Source organism: Triticum aestivum, chromosome 3D, assembly GCF_018294505.1.
Source record: "Triticum aestivum cultivar Chinese Spring chromosome 3D, IWGSC CS RefSeq v2.1, whole genome shotgun sequence".
Taxonomy (NCBI): domain Eukaryota; kingdom Viridiplantae; phylum Streptophyta; class Magnoliopsida; order Poales; family Poaceae; genus Triticum; species Triticum aestivum.
The window spans coordinates 509,187,017-509,199,878 of NC_057802.1; the positions used below are offsets into that span (position 1 = coordinate 509,187,017).

At 45.3% G+C, this 12,862-nt stretch overlaps 1 protein-coding gene across 9 annotated transcripts; it reads right to left on the reverse strand.

Moving 5' to 3' along the window:
• Window positions 1–8,641: 8,641 nt before the first annotated feature.
• Window positions 8,642–12,640, reverse strand: LOC123080069 (ABC transporter I family member 11, chloroplastic). 9 transcript variants are annotated; one of them, XM_044502933.1, is made up of 12 exons: window positions 12,286–12,640; window positions 11,915–11,974; window positions 11,603–11,709; window positions 11,435–11,519; window positions 10,416–10,495; window positions 10,287–10,338; window positions 10,080–10,213; window positions 9,838–9,952; window positions 9,649–9,735; window positions 9,509–9,557; window positions 9,175–9,259; window positions 8,642–8,909 (listed from the first exon to the last, which is right to left on the reverse strand). In XM_044502933.1, exons 3-12 carry the CDS (start codon window positions 11,665–11,667, stop codon window positions 8,831–8,833), a joined length of 831 nt encoding a protein of 276 aa, XP_044358868.1. In that variant the 5' UTR covers window positions 11,668–11,709; window positions 11,915–11,974; window positions 12,286–12,640; the 3' UTR covers window positions 8,642–8,830. The 9 variants fall into 9 exon arrangements, with proteins under 9 accessions (XP_044358868.1, XP_044358866.1, XP_044358873.1 ...); XM_044502931.1 differs by having other exon boundaries at window positions 12,185–12,640; XM_044502938.1 differs by having other exon boundaries at window positions 11,462–11,519; window positions 12,286–12,638.
• Between the last annotated feature and the right edge of the window lie 222 nt (window positions 12,641–12,862).

Sequence of the window (12,862 nt, forward strand, 5' to 3'; positions counted from 1 at the left end):
TGACCTGTGGCGATGTTTTGCAGACGTTTTATTGAAACAAACTGTTTGCGTAGTCTACAGTTATCACATACCGTACGTTTACTATAACGGTGTGCGATTGTTTTCTGTTATTACCAACTACTTCGTGTGCACTATTGCAGAAATCACACACAGGGATGGATAAGAACTAGTGTCAGCCCACGCGTCTTGTCAAATCCATAGCCCAGTGGCAAGGACAGTCATGGACTGGACTAGACCAGTTTTGTTCCCGCTGGAACATCGGTGCGCATCTGGCCCACCCAATTTTGACCCATTGCAACGCGTCGCCGCCGCAACGGTGTGATGCAAGCATCAATGCCTCTCATCGAGTGCGTCGCCGAGCCTTATAGGCCAAGCGTCGTGGTGGGCGGTAGGAAACCCCCATCCGCCGCTCTAGTCAAGAAAACCCCAATGTTGATAATATGATATGTTTCCAATGTTGATGATATGATATGTTTCCAATGTTGATAAAAAGCAAGTCATCCAATGGTATTTAACATCCAGAAAACTGAAAACAAAACACGCTCCAAGCAGAAATATCACAAGTATCGTCGTGCCTTGGGCCGTTGGCTTGGTGGGGCAAACCTTAGCGCGCCATGCGATCCAATGTGCAACACCTCTAATGTTGCTTTGCATGTAATATTAGTGGGACAAACCTCACGTCAAGCGAAACATTTTATCTAGTGTTTTGGATGTGCATATGCGAAAGAACAATCAATGTGGGATGAACTATTTGCAACCTACCCCTGTCTTTTGTTTTTTCATATTTTCTATAGTATCCCCTAGGGGGTTTTCCCTAGTATATCGAACCTACCAGTGAACTATTAAGCTATAGAAAAAGGACTTGCATCCGTGCAATATCCATGGTTTGTTGGAGCCTGTTTGCTTTTATTTTTCTCTAGAGAAACTCAAACAATGCAAGGTTTCTTGCAATTAATCAGGTGTTTTAAAATACAAATAATATTTGGGGAACTTGCATTTGACAAGCACTCAACTCCCAAGATAATAGGCTTGGTACTCATACACTCACTAGTCACTGAATTTGGAAGCAAAGGGCCACGATGTATGTCGGGCGTGTATATCCCCCTAGCTTTCATTTGTCTCGTCAAGCTACCAGGGAGGGGAATAACCACAAGAATAACACATGAAGGGAGGAGTGACCTGAACACAAGGAGGGGGTGCTCGTTGAGAAGCTCAATACTCCTTGTGTTCGCATACATGGCCGCGGAAGGAACTTGACGGCCAAATCAAGAAGATGGCCAAGTGGTTGGGCTAAAACATGTAAAGGACTACCTGCCATACCAGTGAGAGGTCGGACCACTAGAACAGTGTTGTTTACTACTCCCTCCGTTCCAAAATAGATAACTCAATTTTATACTAAAGTTAGTACAAAATTGTGTTATTTATTTTGGAACGGAGGGAATAGTTTTTTCGGCCAATTTTCCCCAATGCCGCCTATTCCTAAGACACGCGTCAAAACTCTATGGTTCCTAGCTACATCTTCTTCCATATTCTCTTCTCGTTTCTTGACACGTCTGCTAGGTACCACTTCACTACACCACTTTCTCTCCTTGGTGCCTTGCTTTGGCTGCTATAACCTCGCTATTGTATCTGGTTTGATGAATCAATAGTATGTAGCAAGACTCGGACATGGGTGGTGTATAAAGACAGCAAAAACTTCATTCATGGTAGGTTGAGGAGATGTGCAACGAAAGGTCCGTGGGTGCATTTCATTCGGTCAGACTCTTCAAGATGCTTAACTGAGAACAACTCTGTATTTCACTATTTGTGCACATGAGCAGAGCATACACAAAGTAGCATCCTGCTATTATTGACAAATGTCCTTTAGGTATTGAGTTACTCCTAATAGATTTTGTATCATGTCTTGTACTATTTGACCCAACCAATGAGGCCATATCATGGGTTTTCATCTAGGAGAGGAACCTGACTAAACTCCATGCAATGCCTTCAACAAGAGAACACCGCGTGAACAACAACATTGTTGGGTTCAACCAATGAAGGTCGTACCTAGAGTTTTCACCCCTAGAACATGAACCCTTGCACTCACAGCGCACCACCCGGCCGGGTCGCCATGTACTACCATCACCTAGCCACAAAATTAGAACCATGTACGTGCAACACTTGCTACTGAGGAGCACTTAGGGATGCATGTCATCTCCGACGATCTCATGCCATCGAGAGGCCCCTAGCCGCCAGGGGTTCTCCTTCCTTCCCTCCCTCCCTCCCTCCCCCACCGCTGAAGGATGCCGCCGGCCTATAGCCCGGGGACCGACAGTGGTGGCGGGGGCCTCCCTCTCTCCTGCGCCATGGGGATGGTGCGGAGCCCCGCGGCGTGCGGAGGCGCGGCCAATCTGGCCTTGGCGGCGTGACGGGCGTCCCTACCTTGACTGGCGGCGGCGCGTCAGCCGGCTCTGCCTCAGGCAACGATGGCTGCGGGCATAGCAGCCGGCCTTGCGGCATTGGTTGTGTTTGGCGGCAGCGACCGGATCGGCGGCTACGGGCCATCTGACCTTGGATCGGAGGTGGCGGCATGGAGGGCCTGGTGGACGGGCCTGCGCCATGAGTGGCCTGGCCTCCGGACAGATCTGATCTGGTCGGTGCGGTCTGCTTGCTGCGCGGCGGCTCAGATCGGTGGCGACCCATGCACACGATGCTTGATGGAGGTTCGCCGAGCATATCCGGGTGAAAACCTCCTTCTCGGCTTGTTGCCAAGACCAGCGATGTTGGCACTCTTTTGTGTCGTTACCTTCTTGAAGGCATCGCCGCGAAGAAGCTCCAGACCTCTATCCGCTATCTCCGGGGGAAACTCTAGATCAGTAGATCAGATGACGGCGGTGCTCTGGTGTCGTTTCCCCTTGGTGGCGTCATTCTTGAAGGTGTACATGGGCTTGAGGGACCAGTGGACGGCTTCTTTGGTGGAGCTTCATCTTACACATTGATGGCGGCGGGTTTCGGCGGTGTGGTGCAGTGGAGACTCGGCGTCCGATGCGCGGAGATGGACTCATGCAGGAGGAGGACGCTGTCTGGCATCATGGTGGCGTCGATGGCAGAGAGGCCTGGCAAGGTCGGTGCGTCGGACCGGTTTGTACCCCAAACCCAATATGTGGCTTGGTTGGGGCCTCCGGCTTTAGATATTAGACTTTGGTTCGATGTTTGTTTGATATTAGGCTCGGACTATCGGCACCCCTTCATCAAGTGGATAGGAGTAGCGACAGTTGTTACTAAGATGATGGCTTCAAACTACATGATGTACTACTTTGTAAGGTCTTTATGAATAATTAATATAATTGTTGCATGTACCGTCTAGATGCAGAGGTCGGGGTAATCCTCCTTTTGTTAAAAGTGCCACCGAGAGGCCTGACCACCTACGCAGAGCCAATTTAGACCACTCACACCAAACACCTCAGACAAGGGCGGAATCCACGCATCAACCAGAAGTTGAGTCGCCAGATGCCATCTTGGACCATGTATAGCAATCAAAACCTTTGCATTGAGCGGGAGACATCCAATAACTGAAGCACTTCGCCAGGAACCACCAATAGGACGCTAAACCTGCTGACCTTGCGCCCCGCAGAGACGGTTAGCAGCATGGGGTCGTGCTGCCATGTGCAAAATAACCGATGCATGAGTCACAAACTGGCTCCATATAGGGACCAGGAAGATGCGTCGCCGCCGCCGGAAAATGGTAACCATGAAAATTCACCATCATCGTGAATTAAGGAAAAAAAGTCTCCGCTGTGAATCACCACCGCGGTCATTGACGCCACGACCGGCTAACGCGCTTCCCAATTGAATAGCGCTACTCCCTCGGTTCCTAACAAATTCAGTGTGTATGCTCTACCCCAATAAACAAGTTGAGCATGCAGCCAGTTCGGTTTAGAAACTGATAAAAGCAGTTTTTGTGCGACTTGAGGCTTATTATTGTGTTTGTTGGAGCTTTGCTACATCTACGTAAAAGTTGTTACTAAGCTCACGTGGCTAGATCTGATTGGAAGCAAATAAGGCCCAGGCCCACCCCATTAAAATCAGGGGGTGATTATTAGTTTAGAAAGGAAGGATACGTAACTTTACGTAAGCTCCTACGTAGGTGTAGCATTTTTGGTGTTTGTTGCTACTGCTAAAGAGCTAACTCTTTGGAATCTTTGGCTTTTTTTCTATGCAACCACCCTTTGGCAATTGTGTCCTTAGCAACAAGTGGTCTTGCATTCCAAAGACAATGCAAAATTAGCTTAGTTTGGATGTTCAGATTTAAGAGTTCCCAGTGTTCGTTTCTGTTTTCATTTTGTCGACAAAGGGTGGACTTTATTGGCTCAAAATGGAGCATCAAGAGGATACATAACACAATGAGCACACACCCGGCCTCTGCATAACTAGGATGCACACAGCCAACCTAACACACTCACGTGGAAACATACCCTCAACTAGCAAAGTCATAAGACCAAAAGCTATGTGCGGGCGAGAAAAAAGGAGGAAAAAAACGATCAGATCAGTGATCGACAAACTACAACTGAGACCATATTCGCACCAACCATTGACACCACATGATGACGAGGAACTTCAACAGTAACGCCTTCACGAAGGAAGCGACACTCAAGCGCCGCCGTCAGCGGATCTAACCACAAAGGCCAGAATCTAAGTTTTCACTCTGAAGAATCAGTCCGAGCAAATCCGAGCAATGCCTCCAACAAGGTAACGACATAAAAACATCGCCATTGCCAGGTGTAACCACTCGGGTCTGACCTAGGCTTTCGCCCCGGAGCTCGAGACTTGGTGCGTGCAGCACCACCATCCAAGTCACAAAAGTGTTGTCGCCACCGCTTGTCCGCAATCCCAGCAGCTACAATTGGACCGCCGCCACTCCACAACTTACCCTCTGCGTCAAGTCATCATCCATAATTTGTATCACACCACTGAAGTCATCAACCAGATCAAGAGATAAAACCTCCCGAACTCTTTTCGATGACCTGCGCAGTCGTGGATCCGTAGGAAGTCTCTGGAGAACAATCTACGAACACCACCATCTGACCGATCTGATCTAGATCAGCACCACCAACCGAAAAACGTAGCGTCGCTGTTCGGCTGGCACACGCGGAAGGCCAGCACATCGCCGCAGCCCCACATGCCCAGCGCAACGACCCTACAGCCGCCGTCGACACCTCGCGCCATCCCGGCGTCAGATCCTTGTAGTCATGGCCGCAGATCAGGGAAGTCGTCGCGGCGCCACAAGGGTAGCCCCAAGGCCAGCCGAGGAGGACATCGGCCCCAACCCCGGGTCCAGCGCCAGCAGGAGAGACGCGCCGGCAACAGGACAGACCTCGCCGGGCCGAGATCTGGCGTGGAAATCGGACGGGGAAGGGAGCAGGGCGAGGTCGGGCGGGGTGGGGAGAAGGTCGCCGCCAGAGACACGCCGGCGGAGGGCGGATCAGCCGTCGGAGGGCACAGAGGCCGGCGGACGGGCGTGACGGCAGGGAGGCCGCAGCCGGAGGAGGCGCCCCGCCGCCACCATCCTGGGAGCCGGCGCGGGCTTCACCGGCCGCTCCTCCGGTGGCGACGAGGTGGTTGAGGGGCTGGGAAGGGGTTGTGGCGGCTGGTTGCTGGGGTTCCTCCGCCGCCGCCAGAGATGGCGACGCGAGGGATGCTTTCATGTTACTGAATATCTTAGTTCGTCGAACCATAATTATTCCGCGAGAAGTTCTAAAATAATGCAAGCTTGCATGGGTTAGACACATTGTCTCTGTTGCCTTAATCTAGATGCAGTTACCATTACAGTTTAGTCTGGCGTCCTCCAAATATCCACAAAGTGGCTCAGGAAGGTAACAAGCAGGTGTACTGGTGTGTCCTAGAACTTACAATCTGGTCTCGCGATGCTGTTTTATGGTCCACTTCTGCTTCGGTACACCCCCCTAGACATAAGGACGGCTCAGATTAGCCCATACCTCTTCATAAGTAAGGTCATGATAGGCATTTTTTATAAACTCTTTTTTTTTTAGAATCACGTATACGATGTACATTAACGGACGTGCACACCCTGCCGTGCTGGGCTGGCCCATTCAGCACATTCATCCTTTCTTTCTTTTTAAAACCGCAAAAAACGTGCTTACTGCAGGATTCGAACCTAGGTCCTTCAACAATTAGCACAGCCACAATAACCAGCTAGGCAACCGGACCTCTAATGTCAGGTAGGCAACCGGACCTCTAGTGTCAAGTAAGTTTTTTTATACTTGAAATACAACACTGGAAAAGCGCAACATTTTCTGGTTTTTTTTTCATTTCTTTTCTGTTTCTTAAATGCGTGAAGTTCTTATAATTCGTGATTTTTTAATCGAAAATGACGACAAAATTTCAAATTCTTGAATTTTTCTTTCAAATCAGTGAACTTTCTTTCCCCAAAATTGATCAGTTTTCTTCACAAATTCGTGAACTATTTCGCAAGTTGGCAATTTGTTTTTGAAAATTGTTGGTCTTTTTTATAAATTGATGAACTTTGTTTCTAAATCAATGGATTTTTTAAATTTTGTTAAATTTTTTCCAAATGAATGAACTTAATTTGAATTATTGATGAACTTTTTTCAAAATCAATAAAAGAAAAGAAAAACAAAATAATAGAGAAACCCATGTAAAAACTGAAGAAAAAACCAGCCCGGTTGAAAAGGAAAACCAGAGTCTTTCTTTTTAGCGTTATATTTGACACACTACAAAAGATGGAAAAAGGAAACTTAGACCATGATCAACGGAGGTGTTCGAGTAGGCGAGATGGCTCCGTCTAAGAGCACGTCGTTTCCTGACATGCTTGAAATGGCCCCAATTTTTTTCATGCCTTGTATGACCAATTCAAGGCACCATGCCAAGTTGTTTTGGTTTTCGACAAATTTTACATTTTTCGTAGTTTTCTCGGTAAAAAAATGCTCGATAATGGGCGGCCGTGTCGCAACTTGCATACGGTGTCAGAAATCGTACAAACTTGGCATGGATGACTACCATGGTCATGCCCACCTGCTTGAAAAGGTTGGGGTTATTTTAAGAATGTCCAAAAGTAGCCCATGTTTAATGAAGGGGTGTTCAGGTTGGCTAGTAGGCTCTACCTGAGGGTGCGTTGTTTCTCAACATCCTTCTAAAGGCCTAATTTTTCCACCTCCTTCTATGATCAAATCAAGGCACCATGTCAAGCTGTTTAAGTTTTCTACAATTCTTTCAACTTCTAGAGTTTTCTCGGTGAAAACAAGCTCATCAATTGTTCATCATGGATTTAAAAAGTTCATCAATTGTTTTAAAAATATTCATGGATTTGAATATTTTCACAAAAAATCAAAACAAAGTTCACTATGAAATTTGCAAAAAAGTTTTCTTGGTCTTGGGAACCTCGGGTTCCCAGCCATTTTTTCCTGTTTTGGTACCTTCTCGGAGGTCGTAAACCGTGTTTTTTCTTTTTCTTTTTATCTTCTCTTGTGTTTATTTGTTTGTCTTCTTAGACTTTTCGTTTATTATATTTATTTTTTCTATTTCTCATATTTTTTTTTCAGAATTCAAATTTTGTTCATATTTTTCTGTTTTTTCTGGAATTCCATTTTTTTACTTTTTTCAAAAAATGTTCGTGTTCAAATTTTTTTTATTTAAAAAAACTGTTCGTATTTTGACATTCTGAGCATGTTTGAAAGGCATGAACATTTGTTTTGAAATTTATGTACAATTTTTAAAAACACAAATATTAGTATTTTATGAACAAAACAGGAAAACTAGAAACCCTAAAGAAAACCGTGCAAAAAAAAGAGACATAAACTAAAGAGTGGAGGTGCTGTGTTTTTTTCTTGGGGACAACAATCAGAAAACAAGCAGGAAAGCAAATCTGATTTGTTGTCCCGGATGGTTTGTGCGCTACACGTAGCGCGTGGGGGCTGTGGTTCGAATCCAGTTGAGGGCATCCATTTTTTGACAATTAAAACTAAAAAAACGTACATGGGCTGTTCGCCGGGTATTATACAAAACTTTATACGTTTTATGAGGGGGGTGTACCGAAGCACTTCTCTTTATGGTCAAAAAAGACAAGTTCATGCAAGAAGGCCGATGTGCACCCCAGATCTTAGTGTGGGTCACTGATGGAAGAGCGTCAAGGAAAGAAATGGCAAGAGGCCAGGGCACAAGAACAATGCTGGCTTCTATGTTTTCCCATCAATTTCCCCCAACGCCTCCCATTCTCAAGTAAGACACACATCCAGACTCCGATTCTTTCATGATCTCTCTCATTTTTGGCACCTCGACAAGGCTGCCAGGTGCCACTTCGCTAGACCATTTTCTCTCCTCGGTGCTTGCTTTGGCAGTTTGGCTGTTACCACCTCACTATTGTATATGGTTTGATGACCTGATACTATCATATAGCAAAGACTCAAACATGGGTGGGGATATAAAGACGGCGAAAACTTCATTCATGACTAAGGAGATGTGCAACGGAAGGTCTGTGGGTGCATTTCATTCGGTCAGACTCTTCAAGAAAATTAACTGAGAGCACATGCCGCACATCTGTATTTGTGCACATGAACAGAGCGTACGCAAAATAGCATCCTAGTAATTATTGGCGAACATCCGGTAGTTATGGAGTCACTCCTAATAGATTTTGTAACATGTGCCTTATACTCATTCAAATGTCACATTAACATTTCCAGCCAGCTATGATCCTGTGACCGCAACAACAAATGGGTCAGCATAGCATTCCAGCTGCAGACAAGAATTCCCTTTTGAGTTTTTCGTTTGGCTGGATTCTGCCTACGGAAGTACAAGGGGAAAACAAGTTTCTAATCTATACAGGTAAAGGTTCCTCCTTCAAAACTCCCCCCATCTCCATTCTCCACGAGCGGTCCACCAGCGGGTATAGTTCTCTGCAAAACGCTTTTAATTAGACATTTCAACAGCCCCAGTTCAAGCTTATGATTTAGGAGTTACTCCCTCCGTCCCATAGTATAAGATGTTATTATAACCAATATGTGAGTATATTGGTTGTAATAAAGTATATGATTCCAGCTGCATGCCTGAATCGAAGTATGTAACAACCAGTATATAGCGATCATGAGATATTCAATACTGGCTCCAGTGGCACACAGCTATACAAAAGCATTGTGTTTTATATGGTGAGTACTAAATTACCTTAGATCATGACTCACAACCAGTATCGTGTGGTCTTTCTTTAGGTCCTTTAGGAGATTCACAACATCAGCCCGAGCTTTCCAATCTGATGATGAAGATACAAATTCAGTAACCACATCTAGGAAGAACATATACTAATTTCGACAAACTATTTGAGACCACACAATAATCCTAGCAAGTGTGAGCTGTGGCCCAAGGATGATAGGATGCATAAGCAGAATTATATTAAACAACAGTTCACGTTGTGCATTTAGATGGGTTCTGAAATGAACCGACAGATAGGAAAGAAAATAATCCACAAATATTAGTTTGATATGGGCACTCAAATACATACCAAGACCAGCGAGGGGCTCATCAAGCAACAATAAATCAGGAGTTTGAACCTAGAAAATCAGAAGATAAAGGCAAAAGATTATCTATCTTCACTTCTAAAAACAGAACAGTCAACCCGTACTAAAGTAATGCAAACAATACCAGCTGAATTGCCAAAGCAAGTCGCCGCTTAAACCCACCACTGAGAGACTGTGGATCCTTATCCAATGAAATGGCACTTAGACCAACCTAGCGTGAAACAAATTATCTTCAGAAAACAATTGTGTGTAGTCTCAAACAAAAGTTCACTCCACAATAGAACAGAATGGTTCGATGAGAGATAATCATTACAGAGTTAATAGCTTTCTGAAGTTTTAAAGTGAGTTGCTCCCTTAAAAGAATGTCTGCCTTTTGCCTTGGCCATCCAAAAGTAACTTCTTCAAGTATAGTATCTGATAAGAAGTACCTACAAGTATATGTGTAAATTATCTTATTTTGCAGTAAAACTTCTCAAGCACTAACATAGATCATAGGCATTCATGTTAATATGTAAAAAAAACTTATTAGTGAAAGTAGTAATTCAATGTTCAAACCTCTCAGGAAACTGAAATACAATACCAACTCTTTGAGAAGCTAACACTTCCGACAGACCAATTGGATTTCCACTATCATCATACTTCTGAATGCAAATTGAACCAGATGTAGGTTCTGACAGACCGGCCAAAAGCTGAGAAATCAAGCTATCACCTTAAGATGAAAGATACAGAGTAAAACATGTCATGCAGCATTTCAGTGCAAACCTGTAAAAGAGTGGTCTTTCCGCTCCCACTCCGTCCAAATATCAAACCAAAACTGCATGAATTAGTTGCCGCGTCAATACAAAAGGCATTCAAGAAACACAGCTATTCCAATATAAAACACATGCTTACCTTTTCTCCCGAAGAGAGAGACTAGTCTCATTCAATAAGTTTTGCTCAGTTCCAGGAGGTCGGTAGCTGACTTTTCTAACCTAAAAGAAGTGAAGTTCAGTATACGTCCATGTAATGTAAAGGAAAACCATGATTGCACGGATGTTATACAATGTACGGTATATCTGACAGTAGCAGTTCCCCAAACAATGGACTATTTGTTTAACATATTTGAGTTGCAAACAAATCGTATTGAATCACCAATATTTCTTATCGACATCAAAAATTTAATCCAGCTATTATATATGTCTCCTATTAAAATCCCAATAGGCAAGGACTAAAGTAATACATGTGCATCATGTACAACAAGACTGAAGGACATAACAAAACAACAATTCAGGATACTTCACTACTGGATTATACCGATTGCGGAGTGCTACCTAGCTTTTGTGCGATAAGATGCTAAGATCCTGGGCTTCAAGATCCGTATAAAGCTTTAGTCGGAACAAAGGTAACAGAGCCCATATTTTCAACAAAATCTAGGTCCAGAGTTCCGGGAGATTCCTCATTTTGATGATTACTGAGAGTTAAACAAGTGAACTCACACATCCCAAAAATAACCTATCAGATTCAAGCGTAATGAATCTTTTTTTTCTCGAATACGCACGAGTGTGCGTATCATATATTGAAGAAGTGGGGAAAGAACCCCAAAGTCCACAGATTTACATGACATGCCTACATGCAGGAACATGTCAAAACTCCACGCCACCCAAGGCCTATGCTAACTACTCGCCTCCCTCCCACATGGCTGCCATGGCCAGGAAAACATCAGATGACGCATTTAGCAACCCTGCTGCCCTCCAGGCCCTACTCTCACTCGCAATGTGGTGTAGAATTTGCATGTGGTCTTACCCACAGACAACATGTTCACCAACTTCTATCAACATTAACACTACAACTAAATTGTCTTTCTAGATAAATTGGTCTTGTGTACATGGATAAACCAATTGTCCAAACAGAACTAGGAAAAATCCTCATACCACAAGAGGGGCAAGGAAAAAGTTCACCTCCAACTGGGAGTACCCAGCTGACACCCGTTCTGCTCGATATCTCCAAGAAAACCTCCTGGAAACCATCAAGGCATGCAAAGGATAAGAGACCGAAAAAAAGATGAGAGCACACACGGATCAAGGATAAGAATGGCATGCCTTGTCATCTTGAACGGACGAGGCGAAAACACGGGAGGGAAAGCGACATTGGCCACAGCGAGCATAGTTTTGCAGTGGTGTGGAGGTTCAGAGGAAGCGGGACTCAACTGTTGTGCAGCAAAGTGAAGCAAATGCCTCAGCTTCAATTCAAGAAAACATTGTCTAACAAAAAAAATCAAGAGTAGGAAGATTGCGATTCATCTAGTAGCAGTTCAGCTTTAAGTCCAATGGTGTCAATGGCATGATAAAGTAACAGTATTGTAAATTCACATCCTATAGAGACGAGATGATAAAGCTAGTGTTGATGCTTACAATCAACTTTCTCGTGAACCTTCTGAAAATGGAGGCAGCAACTTCAGTATTGTCTAGACTCTACAATACCAAAGAAGCCACTTCAAAAGAAAGATAGTATTGGTGTTTCTTCACATTTCATAATTAAGAACGGTGCTATGCCATGTCAGGCTCTACTGCTATAAGAAGATACACAGACCAAATATAAGTCCAGTTTGATAACTAACAATGACACTGCAACTGCAAAGCCCGATGAAACTACCTACAAAAGTGCAATAACATAGCACTCACATTGGTGCTGCTCAGTTCAAGATTATAGAAATCCACCGCATCTGCATCGAACACCGGCCAGACGTGCCAGCTCCTGGTGTGCAGCTTGAGAAATTTCTCACCAGAGACTCGGAAGACGCGGACCTCAGGCGGATCGGGACGCCGAGGTACCAATCCGAGGCGCCGACGGAGCAGGGGAGACCGAGGGAGCGTCGAGCGGGGAGGGGACGGGGGCGTCGAGCGCCGCCGTCCTACTGGCCACGACGGGGAGGGCGTCGGCACGCGCCGCCCGGCGTCGAGCAGGGGAGACCGAGGCTTCGTCGGGCGTCGCCGTCCTGCTGCCTAGGTGGGGAGGGGCGCCGGCACGGTGTCGAGCAGGGAGGGAGAGTGCGCACCGCGCGATGTCCGCCGTGGGACGCCGTTCAGGAGAGAGACGAGGGTGAGGGTTATCGGGACAGAGATGAGGGGTGAAAAAAAGGGAAGAGAATCTCAGTCAGCACCGAGGACCGTCGATCTCGATGTTGAGATCTGTGTAAATTTTAAGTATACTTTTCTGAACTAGTATGGGCGTGTTTGGTTGCCTGGGTAGCTTTTTTTTTTAAGGCAACGTTGCATAGCTTTATTAATTCGTCACAATGTTTACAGGGACGGATGGTAAATTTCCGGGGTTTCCTAACCAAACATGGCGGCCACCATCAA